General features: G+C 51.9%; 1 protein-coding gene and 1 long non-coding RNA gene across 2 annotated transcripts; both read left to right on the forward strand.

Moving 5' to 3' along the window:
* On the forward strand, positions 1–9,048 carry LOC134729269 (uncharacterized). Its single transcript, XR_010110184.1, has 2 exons — positions 1–581; positions 1,064–9,048. It is a non-coding gene; the product is annotated as an uncharacterized LOC134729269 (long non-coding RNA).
* Positions 9,049–12,561: 3,513 nt separating this feature from the next.
* HSBP1L1 (heat shock factor binding protein 1 like 1) lies at positions 12,562–18,660 on the forward strand. The gene is made up of 4 exons (XM_057300449.2): positions 12,562–12,863; positions 14,655–14,721; positions 16,127–16,221; positions 18,291–18,660. Exons 1-4 carry the CDS (start codon positions 12,813–12,815, stop codon positions 18,300–18,302), a joined length of 225 nt encoding a protein of 74 aa, XP_057156432.1. The 5' UTR covers positions 12,562–12,812; the 3' UTR covers positions 18,303–18,660.

Below are 18,660 nucleotides of genomic sequence, written 5' to 3' on the forward strand. Positions count from 1 at the left end.
CCACGTCAACCCGTCTCCAGCTGTCCCGGCGCGCGGCCATCCAAGCGGAGGGCGTCGTCCTGGAGGGCCGGGGGCGCAGGGTCCGGACGCCCCCCTCACGCGTGTCCTGAATGCGGGCCGCCCGGGGACGAGTCTCGTCCAGCTCTGTCCTGACCCAGGAGACCCGGGGACCCGGCTCGGAGTTTGCAGCGCCCGGAGGCGGCCGGGGTCTCGGGAAACGGAGCGCCCCCCGCGGGTCTCCGCTCCGATGCAAGTGCCCCACGAGCAGATGCGCCGGGGCCGTCACCGGGGGGCCGGCTGGACGCGCGGCCGTCACCGTGGCCATTGTCATCATCGTGGTTGCGGCCATGGTCGCTGTCGCTGCAGAAACGCGGGGCGGCCTCTCCCCATCCCCGTGTAGTTCTCCGGGCTGAACCGTTGGGCGCCTATTTGCAGAAAAGGCAGCTCCTGAGCCTCAAGACAGACCCGGGGGCCAGGCGTGCGTGAAGCCCTGCTGCCGGCCTCGCATGCCAAGCCAACTCCGACCCCCACACCCGCCCGCGGGGAGCTGCCCTCGCCCAGGACCCTCTTGGCCCGCGCGGGTGAGGACTGAGGGCGAGGGGCGCGTGGATGAGGGGCGCGCGGGTGAAGGGTGAAGGGTGAGGGGTGAGGGGTGCGCGGGTGAGGGGTGAGGGGCGCGTGGATGAGGGGCGCGCGGGTGAAGGGTGGGGGGAGCGTGGGTGAGGGGTGAGGGGTGAGTGATGCGCGAGTGAAGGGTGAGGGGCGCCTGGGTGAGGGGTGATGGGCGCGCGGGTGATGGGCGGGTGTGTGTAGGGTGAGGGGCGGGCGGGTGAAGGGTGAGGGGCGCGGGGGTGTGAGGCGAGGGGTGCACGGGTAAGGGGCGAGCCGCGAGGTTGAGGGGTCCACGCTGAGGGTTGCTTCCCCGCCAGCCGCGGCCTCTTCTCCACGATCCCGGCCCCCTGCCCGGCTGGTTTTATCGGGGATCATAAGGACAGTCACCACCTAACTAGGAGCAAATCCCCAACAATCGAGGAAACAGGGCGCTCCTGCCTTGCGCCCCCAGGCTGGCGTTGGGAGTTCTTTAGAGCCAGCGCTGCGGAGCCCCAGCACCCGGAACGTAGAGGTGAGTAAAAGGCACAGCAGGAAGCCTGGGAGAGAAAAAGCAGCTGCCCCTGCTCAGCCGCGCCCTACCCTGAGCCCAGCAGCCTTTGGGATCATCTGTCCTCTCTGCCCTGGAGGTTGGAGTAAGCTCCGGACCTCCTTGACCCTCACTGGAGCACTGGGGTCCCAGACGCTATCCTCGGTTATCTTAAATCCAGAGGCTGTGGAGGCATGGGGCAAATTGTGCCCGCAGCCTGGGGCCTAGAGCTGCATCTGTGCACGGGGCCTCCAGGAGCCCGGCTCAGTGGACGAAATCTGGCATGCTCGGACGTCACCCCACAGGCCTCACGCCTCAGAGGGACCCCGAAAGGTGAGTTGATGACTGCAGAGTGAGTTTGTACCTTTTCGAACACCACCTGCCGGGGGTCCGAGCCCCCACCCCCAGTCTACATCAGCCAATCACAGCTCATTGCAGGTGCTGCGCTTGTCACATAGCTTTCTGCAAACAAGAGAAGCCGACCAAGCCATGCACGGCTGGAAAATGGCCCTTATAAAGCCATCAAGTCCTAATCCAGGCAACCTGTAAATATTACCTCATATGGGAAAACAATTTTTTTTCTAATGTCATTAAGGATCTTGAGATAGAGAGATTGTCCTGGATTATCCAGGTGGGCCCTAAACACTGTGGCTCACGCCTATAATCCCAGCACTTTGGGAGCCTGAGGCAGGTAAATCTCTTGAGCCCAGGAGTTCGAGACCAGCCTGAGCAACATGGTGAGACCTCGTCTGTACAAAAGATAGAAAAATTATCTGGGCATGGTAGTGTGCACCTGTAGTCCCAGCTACTCCTGAGGTGGAAGGATTGCTTGAGGCCAGGAGGTTGAGGCAGCAGTGAGCCAGGATCGCACCACTGCACTCTAGCCTAGGTGACAAAGTGAGACCCTATCTCAAAAATAAATAAATACAACAGAGACAGGGTCTCTGTGTTGGCCAGGCTGGTCTTGAACTCCTGGCCTCAAGCGATCCTCCCGCCTTGGCCTCTCAAAGTGCTGGGATGACAGGCATGAGCCAGCGTGCCCGGCCACATGCATCTTTGTAAGAGGGAGGCAGAAGGAAATTTGGTGCCACACAGAAGAGAGGGCCACGGGAAGATGGAGCAGAGATGAAGATGGGGCCTTGAAAATGGACGTGATGCAGTCACAAGCCAAGTAACGCCGGAGCCACCAGAGGCCCCAGAAACAAGGAGCAGATTCTCCCCAGGAGCCATGCGAGGGAGCCTGGCCCTGCCAATGCCTTGATTTCAGCACATTAAAAGTGATTTTGGACTTCTGGCCTCCAGAGCTGTGAAGGAATAAACTTCTGCTGTTGTAAAAGCCACTTAGCTGTGGTCATTTGTTGCAGGAGCCAATGAGTGACTGACAAGATCAGAGCTGTGGTTGCAGGAGCCAATGAGTGACTGACAAGATCAGAGCTGTGACACAGAGGAAGCAGAGCTGTGCCTCATGCTTTCCAGGCTCTGCTCATGAGAAACAGGTCACTGGGTTGGCCCGGTGCAGATTAAGGTGTCACGTAGGAGCATGAATACCTCAGGGAACCACTTAAGAAGTTGCCTAACACATGGTGCTTATAAAAGGAAAAGCAAACAAAGCAACTTTGTTCTGAGAGCTGGGACATCAGAGGAAGATTGGAGCCACTGTTTCTCACTCAGCCTATTTCTTTTTATTTTATTTATTTATTTTATAGAGACGGGGAGCTCACTATGTTGGCCAGTTTGGTCTTTGAACTCCTGGCTTCAAAGGATCCTCTCACCTAGGCCTCCCAAAGTGCTGGGATTACAGGAGTGAGCCACCTTGCTGGTCGCGCACCCCATTTTTTAAGGAAACCTGTATGGAAGGTGGATTGGAAGTCTCACTTTAGGAGCCTGGCTCAGAAGTTCCGCAACTTCAACTGGTGTCATGTGACGTGCTTGGCAGTCACCACCCCCATCCTTACAGCAAAGAATAGCAGGGCAGCCTTTCATGGGCCCATCAGAGAACTAAGGCTGCCAGACAAACTGGCACCCTGCTCTGAAGAGACAGGCACATCCAGGGAGAGACAGCACCTGAGAGCTGCTCACCCAGAGCAGAAACTCCTGGATAAACCGGCTTTAGCAGAAAAATTAGACAACATGCAAGACCAGATAGGTGATGTCAGCAGAAAGATGGAAACAATAATAAAAAAAAATGCTAGAAGTCAAAAACACAATAGAAATAAAGAATGCTCATTAGTTAACGAGACAGAATGAAGGAAAGAATCAGTGAATATGAAGATAAGTCAACAGAAACTTCCCAAACTGAAATTCAAGGAGAAAAGGGGATGAAAAAAAAAATCAACTGATCTAGTTTGAGCGTGTGTCCCCACCAAATCTCATGTTGAGTTATAATCACCAGTTTTGGAGGTGGGGCTTGGCAGGGGATGTTTGGATCGTGGGGGCGGGTTCCTCATGAATGGCTTGCACCATCGCTTCATCCCCTTGTGATGAGTAAGCTCTCACTCTGAGTTCATGTGAGATCTGTTTTTGTTTTTGTATTTGTTTTGAGACGGAGTCTCGTTCTGTTGCCCAGACTGGAGTGCAGTGGCACAGCACAGTCTCAGCTTACTGCAACCTCCTGGGTTTAAGTGATTCTTGTGCCTCAGTCTCCCAAGTAGCTGGGATTACAGGCTTGCACCACTATGCCTGGCTAATTTATTGTATTTTTAGTAGAGATGGGGTTTCACCATGTTGACCAGGCTGGTCTCAAACTCCTGACCTCTTGATCCACCCACCTCGGCCTCCCAAAGTGCTGCAATTATAGGCATGAGCCACGGCGCCCGCCCGAGATCTGTTTTTCTTTAAAGTGTCTGGCACCTACCCACACCCTCACTCTCTCTCTCTCGCTCCTGCTTTTACCGTGTGAAATGCCTGCTGCCACTTTGCCTTCCGCCATGAGTAAAAGTTCCCTGAGGCCCCCAAGAAGCTGAGCAGAGGCTGGTGCCATGCTGGTATGGCCTGCAAGAACGGTGAGCCAATTAAATCTCTTCTCTTTATAAATTACTCTGTCTCAGGTATTTCTTTACAGCAATGCAAGAACAGCCTACTACACCAACAGAAAACACCATCCAAGAACAACATCAAAGGATACGATTGGTACAATGGGAGAATCGGAAGGAGGAAAGAGAAAAAGGGGCAGGAGAAATGGCGGAATGGCAAGAATGTCCCCAAATTAATGACAGACACCAAACCATAGATCCAGGAAACATACAGAACATCCATCAGGACAAATAACAAAAAACATAAAGCAAAACAAAACAAAAACCACACCTAGGCTTGTCACATTCAAACTGAATAAACCTGCCTGACTGAACCCTCGTCCATCAGCCACAGCTACACCTCTGACAAGACAAGAGACAGATTTCAGTAACTCTCCTGGTAAGAGACCACTGACCATGGCTGGTCCCGGCTGGTTTACAAACTCTGTGCACCAAGTGCCTTCGAGTCTTAGAAAGACCTTTTGATGTATAGGGCCTGACTGTGATACACTTAAATGTTACATCTCCACCCCAAAGTGAACATGGGTGATATGATACATACGGCCAGACCCCCTTCATGAATATTCATAGCTCCTCATGTAACCTGTTAAGTATGTTTAGCCAACCAAGTCAGCATAAAGCTCCTGCCCCATCCTCTCCTCCTCTGAAAGGCCTGTGTCTGGTCTTGTGGGATGTCTATCTTGCAAGTTATTTAAGAAATAGTCTCCCTTTCTAAATGCAGTGTTGTGTGATTTTTTTAAGTTAACAAGAGGAATATGAATAAAAATGACAGTGGACTTCTTGTTAGAAATCATGCAGATAAGAAAAGGGTAGAGTGAAATCTTTTTTTTTTTTTTTTTTTTTGACAGAGTCTCGCTCTGTTGTCCAGGCTGGAGTGCAGTGGCGCAATCTCGGCTCACTACAAGCTCCGCCTCCCGGGTTCACGCCATTCTCCTGTCTCAGCCTCCCGAGTAGCTGGGACTACAGGCACCTGCCACCACGCCCGGCTAATTTTTTTGTATTTTTAGTAGAGACGGGGTTTCACAGTGTTAGCCAGGATGGTCTCGATCTCCTGACCTCGTGATCTGCCTGCCTCGGCCTCCCAAAGTGCTGGGATTACAGGCGTGAGCCACTGCGCCTGGCCGTGAAATCCTTAAAGTGTTGCAGTTGAAAAAAAAAAATCTGCCCACCTAGAATTCCATATAGCAAAAGTATCCTTAAGGTGCAGGAAAAATAAAGACTTTTTCAGAAAAACAAAAACTGAGGGAATGTATTGCCGGTAGACCTGCCCTGTGAGAAATGTTAGAGAAGAGACAAGGAAGATGATACAGGTCAGAAGCTTAGATCTACATCAGGAAAGGAAAAGCATCAGAGGCAGAATAAATGAAGAGAATTAATGTCTCTCATTTTTCTTTTTTTTCTTTCTTTTTTTTTTTTTTTTGAGACAGAGTTTTGCTCTTGTTGCCCAGGATGGAGTGCAATGGCGCAATCTCAGCTCACTGCAACCTCCGCCTCCCAGGTTCAAGCAATTCTGCCTCAGCTTCCTGAGTAGCTTGGCTTACAAGGACATGCCACCATGCCCAGCTAATTTTTTTTTTTTTTTTTTTTTTTTTTGAGACAGAGTCTCGCTCTGTCACCCAGGCTGGAGTGCAGTGGTGCAATATCAGCTAACTGCAAGCTCCGCCTCCCGGGTTCACGCCATTCTCCTGCCTCAGCCTCTCAGGTGCTGGAACTACAGGCGCCTGCCACCACACCCAGCTAATTTTTGTATTTTTAGTAGAGATGGGATTTCACTGTGTTAGCCAGGATGGTCTCGATCTCCTGACCTCGTGACCTGCCCACCTTGGCCTCCCAAAGTGCTGGGATTACAGGCGTGAGCCACCGTGCCCGGCCTATAATTTTTTGTATTTTTAGTAGAGACGGGGTTTCGCCATGTTCGCCCGGCTGGTCTCGAACTCCTGTTCTCAGGTAATCCACCCATCTCAGTCTCGCAGAGTGCTGGGATTATACACGTGAACCACCTCGTTATTCTTTTTTTTTTTTGAGGCGGAGTCTTGCTCTGTTGCCCAGGCTGGAGTGCAGTGGCGCGATCTCAGCTCACTGCAAGCTCCGCCTCCCGGGTTCAGGCCATTCTTCTGCCTCAGCCTCCCGAGTAGCTGGGACTACAGGCGCCCACCACCATGCCCAGCTAATCTTTTGTATTTTTAGTAGAGACGGGGTTTCACTGTGTTAGCCAGGATGGTCTTGATCTCCTGACCTCATGATCTGCCCGCCTCGGCCTACCAAAGTGCTGGGATTACAGGTGTGAGCCACCGCGCCCGGCCAACCTCGTTATTCTTAATTGATCTGTTAAAAGCCATAAAGTAACAATGTACTGGGTGATTACAGCTTGTGGACAAAATGTCACAAGGGACAGTGGGAGGAGCTGGGACTTTTCTGATGTAAAATACTTCCATTGTGCTGCCCTCCCTACCACAGGTCTAAAGCTATATTCCACAGCTTAAGCCACTCGGTCACACACCGAAACCCCTGGGCAGCTTTAAAACCACAAATGCTCAAGTGCCCAGGCCCACCCGCAGAGCACTGATAAAGGGGACTGTGCCAGTCAGGGAAGCCTTCTAAGCCTTCCCCAGAAGTTCTGATGTGTAGCCATATTTGAGAGCCACTGTTTTAAAATTCACACCCACAAAAGCTGCATGGTACAGGAGGTCCTCATTACCCACAATCATGACTTCTTGGAAAGACCACTTACTCAAACAGGACCAGAATTGCATAGTAAATAATTAATGGGATTAGAAAATAGTTGGTTGATACTGCATTAACAATGAAAATTAAACTTATGAAAATATTGCAATTATTTTAGAATAAATAAAACAGAGCGGGCCAGGTGCGGTGGCTCACTCCTATAATCCCAAGACTTTGGGAGGCTCAGGTGGGTGGATCCCTTGAGCTCAGGAGTTCAAGACCAGCCTGGTCAACATAGCGAGACCCCCCATCTCTACTAAAAATACAAAAATTAGTGGGGTACAGTGGTGTGCATCTGTAGTCCCGGCTACTCAGGGGTCTGAGGTGGGAGGATCACCTGAGCCCAGGAGGTCAAGGCTGCAGTGAGTTGTAATTGTGCCATTGCACTCCAGCCTGGGCAACAGAGCAAGACCCTGTCTCAAAAAAAGAAAGGAGCAACAGTCTCTACTCAGATCTGTATACCCAAATCTATACCCAAAAGAACTCCTTTTATATAATTTTTAAATAAAACTTTTCAAACACAAAAGAGAGTAACATAATGAAAGGCATGTATCCATCAACCAGCATCAATAATTATAAAAGAGCTCTTTTAATGAGTATAAAATAAGAACTGAACTTAACGTTTAATTGGCAGCGTTTCTCCCTTTCTGATAATAACAGTGCACCCTAAAATCAGCAGCGTCTTAGATTTAGGGCCTCAGAAACAAGGCCATCCACACTGGATCCGAGGGGCAACTGGGCACCTCCATGGGCACCCATGCTTCATAAAGACAGCTGCACCCTACACTTGGTTGGACTGGGACGTTTTCAGCTATCCAAAATAAAACTTCGGTTTTCTAATTTAAAGCTTTGTTTCATGTCTACATTCTGCTCTTGTAGTCTGCATCTTCGCTCTCGTAATTAGCTATTTCAGTCTTACCCAGACTGTTTTCTTCCCAATTGTCTGTCCTCACACCAGGGAAACACTGGCTAATTTCTGTAACTTCAGAATACACATTAATATTCTTTAATATTTAGATTCCCATGGTCAATTATTCATCCTGGGCTAGTACTCGGCAGTTTCTCTTTTGTCAGTTCATGCGCCACCCAGGCAGCATATGCTGAGGAAGGCACAATTTCTATATTTATCCTAAGCCAAACATGAGCAGGAAAACTGAGAGCTATTCTAAACATAATTTTATCGGGTCAAAAAGAAACAACTGCTAGGCCGATCTGGCCGATGACTCCTCCAGTAGCTGTGAAATCGAGAATGCACGTCATTTTCTTGCTGTGCTCATAAGGTAGAGGAGACCACTTTGAAGACCTGCAGTCCATATTGGCATTGTAGAATTTGAGCAGAGGGCCATTTTGTTCTGTACTAAGAAAAATTCTTCTGCCTTGAGATGCTGTTAATCTGTAACCCTACCCCCAACCCTGTGCTCCCTGAAACACGTGCTGTGTCAACTCAGGGTTAAATGGATTAAGGGCTGTGCAGGGTGTGCTTTGTTAAACAAATGCTTGAAGGCAGCATGCTCGTTAAGAGTCATCACCACTCCCTAACCTCAAACCACTCCCTAATCTCAAGTACTCAGAGACACAAAACACTGCGGAAGGCTGCAGGGACCTCTGCCTGGGAAAGCCAGGTATTGTCCAAGGTTTCTCCCCATGTGATAGTCTGAAATATGGCCTCGTGGGAAGGGAAAGACCTGACCGTCCCCCAGCCCGACACCCGTAAAGGGTCTGTGCTGAGGAGGATTAGTAAAAGAGGAAGGAACGCCTCTTTGAGGTTGAGATAAGAGGAAGGCTTCTGTCTCCTGCTCGTCCCTGGGCAATGGAATGTCTCGGTGTAAAGCCGATTGTATATTCCATCTACTGAGATAGGGGAAAACCGCCTTAGGGCTGGAGGTGGGACGTGCTGGCAGCAATACTGCTCCTTAAGGCATTGAGATGTTTATGTATATGCACATCAAAAGCACAGCACCTTTTTCTTTACCTTGTTTATGATGCAGAGACATTTGTTCACGTATTTACCTTCTGACCTTCTCTCCACTATTATCCTATTATCCTGCTGCCACGGCCGATAATGATCAATAAATACTAAGGGAACTCAGAGGCCGGTGCCAGTGTGGATCCGTGTGCTGAACGCCGGTCCCCTGGGCCCCCTTTTTGTTTATACTTTGTCTCTGGGTCTTTCTTTTCAAGTCTCTCGTTCCACCTAACGAGAAACACCCACAGGTGTGGAGGGGCAACCCACCCCTTCACTGTGTTGTCTCCATCAGATCCAGCTGAAGAGCTTTGCTCGAAAGCCAGTCCTTGGCCAGCGTGGCCTCGTGCCTGTAAGTCCAGCGCTTTGGGGGGGCCGAGGTGGGAGGATCACTTGAGCCCAGGAGTTTGAGACCAGCCCTGGCAACATATGGAGATCCCTGTCTCTAGAAAAATAATAAAAAATAGTAGCCGGGCATGGTGGCGTGCCTCTGTAGTCCCACCTACTCGGGAGGCTGAGGCAGGAGGATCCCTTGAGCCCAGTTCAAGGCTACAGTGAGCTATGATTGCACCACTGCACTCCAGCCTGGGTGACACAGCAAAACCCAATCCCAGAAAAAAGAAAGGCAGTCCTGTCATCTCCGCAGACCACCCGGCCTATCTCGGTGAGGCCTGAGGCTGCTGTGTGCAGCGATGCTGGGTGGTCCTACTCGGGCTGTCCAAGAAGCCTGACCTGAAAAAGCAGCCAGGGCTGGAGGGACGGCCCCATATGAGCCTGGCCGATGCCGGCTGGAGAGGAGAGAGGCGTTCCCAGGTCAGAGGCAGGCTCGTCTCGTCTTCTGCAGGGCCAGTTCCAGGCTCGTGTGGGCCAGTGGGGCTCCCTGCTCGTTTAGCTGTCTGTGGTTAGGAACGCATAGCCCATGAGGACAGGGTGCCCAGCTTGAACCTGCACCCAGAGTCAGCCAGTCAACATCTGAAGATAACGGGTTCCACGGGGTGCCGGCAAGCTCTCCAAAGTCCCAACGCCAGTCTGCCTTCACGGCTGTCCGAAGTGCTTTATCACTGGTGAGCTCAGTGCTGTCAAGAGCTCTGTGGCCCCTGCTCCGCCTGAATAAGGGAGGAGCGGCAGCCAGGGAGCAGCCCCGCCCTGGAGACACCGAAAGCCCTTGGGTCTGCGCCTGCCCCCAGCACGAGGGAGCCGTCCCCTGAAGCCATGAGCTTGATGCTGGGCTGTCCCTGGAGTAAAGCTTCCGGGAGCTCAGTGCCTGCAGAGTAAGGGAAGAGTGGACGTTCTAGAATTTTCTGGAAGGGAGGAAGGAGGGCAGTCTGACTGGCTCCCTGCTCATTTAGCTGTCTGTGGTTAGGAAAGCTGCCTGTGGGCTGATGAGGAACCCTGTCGTGGCCCTGCCGTGGGGCACCACTGCCCATCTCCTCCCGCCTCCAGAGATGAGCGCCCTCTGAAGAGCTTGGAGGGGCTGACGCCAGCCCACTGTGTCTGCCTCCTCTCTACAGGCGTAATTTCCTGCTTTTCCCTTAAGTTAGCTTGAGTGACTTCTGGTTCTTGACACTGAGGTGTGTTTCTGATGGAAACACCACCGGCTTGTACTCCTTGCCCCCCACGCCAGGCAGGCTTTCCTGGGTGCAGGCCGTCCACCCTGTACTGTGGCATCTTCTGGCCCTGCCTCCTCCTCCTCCTCAGCAGCCACTCACACTGGCTTTCCTGAGAAGCCAGAAGCCGCCCGGCAGGATTCCTTAGGCCTGAATGGTCCCGGGAGTGGGCTGGGAGCCACAGCACAGCAGCCACTTTCCACCCACACCGCGTCTTTCTCAGCCGTCCACACTGGCCCCTACAACTAAGTTTGTATCTCAGCCTCTCTCAGAGACAGAAAAAAAGAGGAGGATGCTAAAAGCACACAAAAAGTGGCAAAATGGCCATGCTTTTAAAAAATAATTTTAACAGCTTCATTGAAATGTAATTCACATACCACAAAATCCACCCATTTAAAGGGCGTAATTCAACAGTTTTGAGTATATTTACAGGGTTGTGAAACCTTCTTACGATCTAATTTTAGAACATTTTTGTCCCCCCACAAAGAAACCCCAGACCTCCTAAATCTCTCCGCACTGTCCCTCGTCCCTGCAGCCCCCACCAACAGCAGTCAACTTTCTGTCTCCGTGGCCTTGCCTGTTCCAACTCTCCATGGACTTACCACTCAGGGTCTTCACGCCTGGCCTCTGCCACCCAGCGTTGTTCCAGAGGCCCACCTGCTTCGTAGCGTGCGTCAGCGCCTCACTCCTTTGTGTGGCTGAGGAATATTCTATCATCTGCATTTTGTCACCTACTTATCGGGGGTGGACATTTGGGTGGTTTCCACCTTTTGAGCATTACTGATGCTGCAGTAGACTTGGTGCACTCGCGCTGTGGTTTCCTTCGGTATATGCCTAGCGGTGGCGCGGCTGGGCCCTCTGGAAACTGCTTCACTTCTGAGGACCCACCCGACTTTTTCACAGCACTGCAGCCTTTCACAGCCCACCGGCTGCATGGGGGGGGCCACAATCCCCATACGCCTCTCGGACTTACGTTTGTCTCTCTGATTCTAGCCATGCTGGTGGGTTGCAGTGGGAGCTCATTGTGGTTTTGGTTTGTGTTTTCCTGATGACCGGTTGTAATGAGAAAAACCGAGAATCACATTTAAAACCTTACCCTAAAGTGGGAGTTGCTGAGAGACCAAAGAATGACTGGGCGGAGTCCAGCTTGGTGAGTAGGTGAGTTTATTAGGACTCACATGTGGGGCACTCGTGGGCAGCAGGACAACTCTAGAGATGAGCGTGCTTCTGTCCCTAAGCTGCTTTTGAGCTAATTTTCTGCCTCTTTGCGCCGTCTGTGTGATGGGCCTGCTCTCTGTGGTGGTTCTCACATCCCCTCCGGGCTGTTTGGGTTCTCAGGGACACCTGCTCCTCGCTGGGCACCGTGGCCTGGACTCGCCGCCTGGCCTTTAGGGTTCAGGCCACAGACATCCGCCCTGAAGTAACCTGGCGGGAACCGCCACGCCACAGCGGTGGTGCTGGGTGGCTGTGTTTTATTTATCCGCACATGGAGACACCAGAGCTTCCAGGTGTGGTCACTGGGCTGTGCCCTAGGGATGCTGGGGTGACCAGACATAGCCCTGTTCCCACAGCGCTGCACAGGGGCACAGACACGGCAACAAGACTGGTAACCCTAAAACACCGTCCTGGGAGGTCACCCACAAGGTGACGAGCCACAACCCAGGTGTGAAAGAGGCCAGGGAAGGCCCGGCGTGGTGGCCCAGGCCTGCGGTCCCAGCACTTTGGGAGGCCGAGGCAGGAGGATCGCTTGTGCCCAGGAATTCGAGACCAGCCTGGGCAACATAGTAAGATCCCGTCTCTACAAAACATAAAAAAGATTAGCCGGACCTGGTGGCGCGCGCCCGTGGTCCCAGCTACCGGCCAGGCCGAGGCAGGAGGATCGCTTGGGCCCGAGAAGTCGAGGCTGCGGGGAGCCATAGTCGCCACTGCACCCCAGCCTGGGCCACAGAGCGAGCCCCCGTCTCTGAAAAACGCAGCAGGGGTGACCGAGGCCCATGCATTGCCCGTGCGGAGCATTTTGGGGGTGTAGGTGGCCGGTGGCGCCCACGGGCCCTCTTGAGTAAGGCGGCTCCGCCCAGGCCGTCCCGGGGCCTCGGCTCGGCTCGGGAAGCCGCAGAGCCTGGGGGCGCGGACCAGTCCTCCGAGGCGGCCGCTCGGTGACATTGCGTCCCTGCAGGTGCAGCGCCCGCCTCTCTGCTCCGGCCCCGCCTCCGCCCTGGAACGCAGCGCGCTCCGCCCGAGGCCTCCCGGCGGCCCATACGGGAATCGCGGAGCTTAGCTGACGGCACCTCGCGCCGGGTCCGCGCGGCCCACGGGACCCCCCCTGACGCCCCCGGCCCGCGGTCCACATGGACGTGCGGGGCCCTGAAGCCCCCGGCGGGCGCGCGCTGCGGGACGCGGTGAGCCCCTCCCCCACTCCTGCTTCTCTCTGGATGGGGGCGCCCCTGCGGTTCTGGGGGGTTTTGAGGTCCTGGGGGGGGGAGCCTGCGGTGCTGGGGGTGCCCTGCGGTCTTCGTGGGGCCCTGAGGTCCTGGGGGGCCTGCGATCCTGAGGACTCCTGTGGTCCTGAGGAGTCCTGAGTGCCTGGGAGGCCTGTGGTCCTGGGGGGGCCCCTGAAGACCTGGGGGACCCTGCGGTCCTGGGGGGGCCTGAGGTGCAGGGGGGAACCCTGCGGTCCTCGGGGGGAGCCCTGCAGTACTGGGGGGCATTGAGGTTGGGGTCAGTGGGGAAACAACTGTGCCAAAGGGTGCCCGAAAGGGGACCCACGAGTGTCGCAGCGCCCAGGGCTCCGGCCTCTTCCGGGAAATCCTCCCGCCCCCCGGGCCTTCCTACTTGCCGAAGAGTTCCAGGCCCACAAGAGGACTGGCTATGAGGAAGAGACCTGGAATTTGAAGGAATGTGTTGGGCGTTGTGCAAACCCTAACGTAAATTTCCTGACAAAGGTAGAAAGCCCTGGCATGGTTCAGAGGTGGGGCCTCCTCCTATGTCGACGGGATTCTAGATTCACACCATGGTACGTGGGGCTCCCTGGGATCTTGAACCCCCAGCTGGGAGAATTTTGTGCTTCTCAGCCTCACTGTTCTCATCTCACCCTGGATACAGTCGCAGGGTGAGGAGTAGATTACACCATGAATGGTGTGGGACGTCAGTCTGTAAACTACAAAGCAGTATATAAACAGGAAACGCTTTCAGTAGCAGTGGTGATATTTCTGTATGACCCGGTAAGTAATTTCATAAGAATTCTTGAGGCGCGCAGGGTCACGAGATTTTCTCCTGCGTCCTCCTCTGCATGCTTTATGGCCTTGGCTCTGGGCCAAGGTGTGTGATCCTCCTGCATTCATGGTGTGTGGTGTGAGGAGGGGGATGGGTCCCTGCCTCGTCTGCACGTGGCCCTCATGATTCCCACGCTGCTTGTTGAAAAGACTTTCCTTTCCCTCTGAATCCAAAGGCCTTAGCACCTTTGTCAGAAGTCAACAGATTTATGGATGGGTTTATCTCATGATATTTATTTTTTTAATTTTTATTTTTTGAAACGGACTCTCACTCTGTCGCCCAGGCTGGAGTGCAGTGGTGCAATATCAGCTCACTGCAAGCCCCGCCTTCCGGGTTCACGCCATTCTCCTGCCTCAGCCTCCCGAGTAGCTGGGACCACAGGCGCCCGCCACTGCGCCCAGCTAATTTTTTGTATTTTTAGTAGAGACGGGGTTTCACCTAGTTTGCCAGGATGGTCTCGATCTCCTGACCTCCTGATTCGCCCGCCTCAGCCTCCCAAAGTGCTGGGATTACAGGCGTGAGCCACCACGCCCGGCCTTATCCCATGATATTTAAAATGTCATACGTGGGCCAGGTGTGGTGGCTCATGCCTGTGATCCCAGCACTTTGGGAGGTCAAGGTGGGCAGATCACCTGAGGCCATGAGTTCAAGACCAGCCTGGCCAACATGGTGAAACTCCGTCTCTACTAAAAGTATAAACATTAGCTGGGCGTGGTGGCACACGCTTGTAATCCCAGCTACTTGGAGGCTGAGGTGGGAGAATCACTTGAATCCAGGAGGCGGAGGTTGTAGTGAGCTGAGATCACGCCATTGCACTCCAGCCTGGGCAACAAAAGACTTCATGTCAGAAAAGAAAAAACAAACTCATATGCCAACAGTAAATATTTATTCAATTGTCTTACGGTTTATTTTTTCAGGCAGAAAATCTATTTCAGGAACTTCAGGAACATTTTCAAGCTCTGACGGCAACATTAAACCTCAGAAATATCCTTTTCTACCTTTAACAAATGCTGTGATTCTTTCGGACTGGTAGATTATCATGGAGTATCTTTTTGTGGTCTGCTAGTAGTAGGTAATAGTTTACTTAGGATTTCCCAGTATTTACTTCTGTGCTTTTATGTGGCTTCCTAATGTGTTAATTACCCCTCACCTATAGCAAAAGCTGTACCTCCGGCCGGGCGCAGTGGCTCACGCCTGTAATCCCAGCACTTTGGGAGGCCGAGGTGGGCAGATCACGAAGTCAGGAGATTGAGACCATCCTGACTAACACAGTGAAACCCCGTCTCTACTAAAAATACAAAAAATTAGCCCGGCATGGTGGTGGGCGCCTGTAGTCCCAACTACTCAGGAGGCTGAGGCAGGAGAATGGTGTGAACCCGGGAGGCGGAGCTTGCAGTGAGCCGAGATCGCGCCACTGCACTCCAGCCTGGGTGACAGAGCGAGACTCCGTCTCAAAAAAAAAAAAAAAAAGCTCTACCTCCTGCTTGACTGGCAACACAGGATGTCTTGTGCGGCAAGTATAAAGGACAAAAACACAAACATGTAACACTTCCCAGTGGGGCTTCCATCAGTTCCCAACCGGACAGTGCACCCTAGACCACAGACCCCACAGAGCATAACACTGAAGCACAGGATCCCAGATACGGCTCTCCCAAACTTTGTTTTGTTTAGTTTAACTTCACCAACTCACTGTTTTGTCTTAGAAACATGAAATCAAACAGAATGAGAATAGAATTTTTTTTGGAGTTGGAGCAAATCTAGCTAAGGGTCACAATTGCCCCAAGACTTGCCCAATTTGAGCTCATGTTACACAATTAAATATATTCCTTAAATATTGTGTGCCTGCAACTTTTGATTTTGTAAATGGGTTCCCACAGGACAAAAATGAGTCTTAAACATAAAATTAAACCATATGAATGTTAGTTTTTTAGTTAATTTCAGCTGGGTGGTAGTCTATAGTCCCAGCTACTCAAGAGGCTGAGGCAGAAGGATCGCTTGAGCCCAGGAGTTCAGGGCTGCAGTGAGCTGTGATCACACCACGGCACTCCAGCCTGGGGGAAGAGCAAGACCCTACAAACAAAAAAGAGTTAATTCCATTATATTTATTTTTACACACCCAGAGTTTGACTAAAATATACCAATCTCCTGTCCCCAAATCCATGTCCAAGCAAGGGGAGCCACGTTTTCTAAGCTCATGGTTTAAAGGTTAAAGAGACACACTGAGGAAAACTCAGGGAAAGAAGCTGATTTGCATGGACACTAGGCCTGTCGTTGATTCCCTCATTTCAAAAGTTGCATGTGCCATGAGAGGCGGAGTCTCTGAGGACATCCTGGCTGTGCCTCGGCGGCTCTGGACTCCAGCTCTACGCAGAGCTCCTTAACACTGTACTGGAAGAAATGGGAAATCGCATTGAGGACTTACAGAAGAATGTCAATGACTTAATGGTGCAAGCTGGCATTGAAAATTCTATTAAAGAACAAATGGTAAGGTTATTAGCAAACTATGTCAACCGTTTTCGTATCTTTTGACTGCTTTCATCTTGAAACATACAATCCCATATTTGTTCACTATGGGAATTGCTGCCTCCGTGCTGCATGAAAACTGCTCAGGAATAATAAATTTCCAAATGCTCTTTTCTTTTTTTGAGGTGGAGTCTTGCTCTGTCGCCCAGGCTGGAGTGCAGTGGCATGATCTTGGCTCACTGCAAACTCCACCTCCCGGGTTCAAGCCATTCTCCTGCCTCAGCCTCCCAGGTAGCTGGAACTACAGACATGCACCACCACGCCCAGCTAATTTTTGTATTTTAGTACAGACGGGGTTTCACTATGTTGGCCAGGCTGGTCTCGAACTCCCAACCTCAGGTGATCCACCCACCTTGACCTCCCAGTGCTGCGATTACAGGCGTGAGCCACCACACCCGGCCACACCCAGCTAGTTTTTGTATTTTTAGTAGAGACGGAGTTTCACCTTATTGGCCAGGCTGGTCTCGAACTCCTGACCTCAGGTGATCCACCCGCCTCAGCCTCCCAAAGTGCCTCCTCTGCAGGGCATCTGAGGCCACCCAGTGCAACCCGAACCTCATCAGGGCACTGTAGGCATTCTCGCAGCTTCTGATGCTGAATGTAAACATGCCACAAAAGAATGCTAGGATCACAGGCATGTTTAAAGCCATTAGTAAAAATGACATAGAAAAAATGATTCAGAGGCCAGGCGCAGTGGCTCAGCCTGTAATCCCAGCACTTTGGGAGGCCGAGGTGGGCGGATCACGAGGTCAGGAGATGGAGACCATCCTGTGAATGGTGAAACCCCGTCTCTACTAAAAATACAAAAAAAAATATTAGCCGGGTGTGGTGGCGGGCGCCTGTGGTCCCAGCTACTCGGGAGGCTGCTGGGAGGGAGAATGCCGTGAACCCGGGAGGCAGAGCTTGCAGTGAGCCGAGACTGCGCCACGGCACTCCAGCCTGGGCGACAGAGCGAGACAACATCTCAAAAAAAGAAAGAAAGAAAAAAAAACGATGCAGAATAGCACCCACGTTGAGCAGGTCCCCCCACCTGTGCCCACGCGGATGCTTCCCCAGGGATCCTCTGAACCTCCAGGTCAGAAAGCTGGTGAGCCATGAATTCACCCTGCATTTTAATTTTTGGGTGTGGTCTGTTCAGGTAGGCAGAGATGGCAGTGCTCTGCTTCTGCTGGTGGACTGAAGTCCTCATCCCTTCTCTGCGTGCGCTCAGAGCAGAGGCAGTCTTCCCCCAGACACCTAACCAAGTTTCCTGCAGACACACTGGCATCATAACCTTCAGACATTTATTCTGAAAGTCTTAAAGCAGTATGTCAGTGGCCCCATACTCTGTAGCCTTCTGCCCCTTGCTTTTTTGTTCAGTACTGAGATTCATGTCGACACGTGTCGCTCTAGGTCAGTCGCCAACTGCTGCCTGATAGTCCTCTGATGATTTACTTTATATTTGACTAATATTGTTTCCAAACAATGCTGCACTATTCTTGTCTACTTCTTTGTGTACACGTTGCCAGTTTCTCTAGGGGACTTGGTTATTCTGTACCTAGGGGCTTGTCACCTGCATTAGCTGCCACAAGTAATTTCTGGACTTTGCCTAGAAGCCATCCTGGGAAGATGGGAAATAGAATTCACTAGGTACCCAGAGAGCCACTAGTATATCCAACTTGATTAAAGCACCACAGTGCCACAGACGAGGCAAGGTTTGGCAGCCATGCAGGCCTAGGTTTCAAATTCTTATCGTCTGTTGCTGGCTGTAACCTGGGGAAATCTAAGCTTCAGTTTTCTTCTCTGCCAAATATCTACCTGGTAAGTGGTTGTAAGGATTTAAGAAAATTGCTTGCAAAGCACTTAGGTCAGGGCAAGGTAGACAGTAGGTACATAATGAGATAAACTTGAAATACAGAGTCCAAATCATTATGATTTCAACTGCACTGCAGCCACAAAGCACCAGTGAGAACGTTATTAAAATCAGGGGTGAATATACTTAATACACCTGATAGGAGTTACAGCCTGAACGTTTATGTCTCCCTAAATAGCTGAAGACCTAACTGCAGCATGTCTGTATTTGGAGATGGGGCCTCTACAGAAGTCATTAAGGTTACATGGGTCCTGAGGGTGGGGCCCTCATCCAACAGGATTCGTCTTTCTGAGAAGAGACGCCAGGGGCTCGCCTGCTCTCCCCCCGTGCCTGCACCAGAGAAGGAGGCCATCGGCAAGCCAAGGAGAGCCCTCCCCAAAAATCACACGGAGCGGCACCTTGATCTGGGACTTCCAGAAAACAGAACTGTGAAAAGACAAGTTTCTGTTGTTTAAACCACCCAATCTGAAGTATTTTGTTATGGCAGTCCTGGGCAAACTAATACAATATGCAACACATTTACAATAAATATACAATAAACTTACAAA

Source organism: Pan paniscus, chromosome 17 (assembly GCF_029289425.2).
Source record: "Pan paniscus chromosome 17, NHGRI_mPanPan1-v2.0_pri, whole genome shotgun sequence".
NCBI lineage: Eukaryota > Metazoa > Chordata > Mammalia > Primates > Hominidae > Pan > Pan paniscus.

What these genes read in the sequence shown, in the direction of transcription:
- HSBP1L1 (XM_057300449.2), top strand. Translation starts at nt 12,813, where the DNA reads ATGGACGTGCGGGGCCCTGAAGCCCCCGGCGGGCGCGCGCTGCGGGAC. An exon ending in GGCGCGCGCTGCGGGACGCG is followed by an intron (nt 12,864 to 14,654) that starts GTGAGCCCCTCC and finishes TTATTTTTTCAG; the next exon opens with GCAGAAAATCTATTTCAGGA. An exon ending in GGCAACATTAAACCTCAGAA is followed by an intron (nt 14,722 to 16,126) that starts ATATCCTTTTCT and finishes TTAACACTGTAC; the next exon opens with TGGAAGAAATGGGAAATCGC.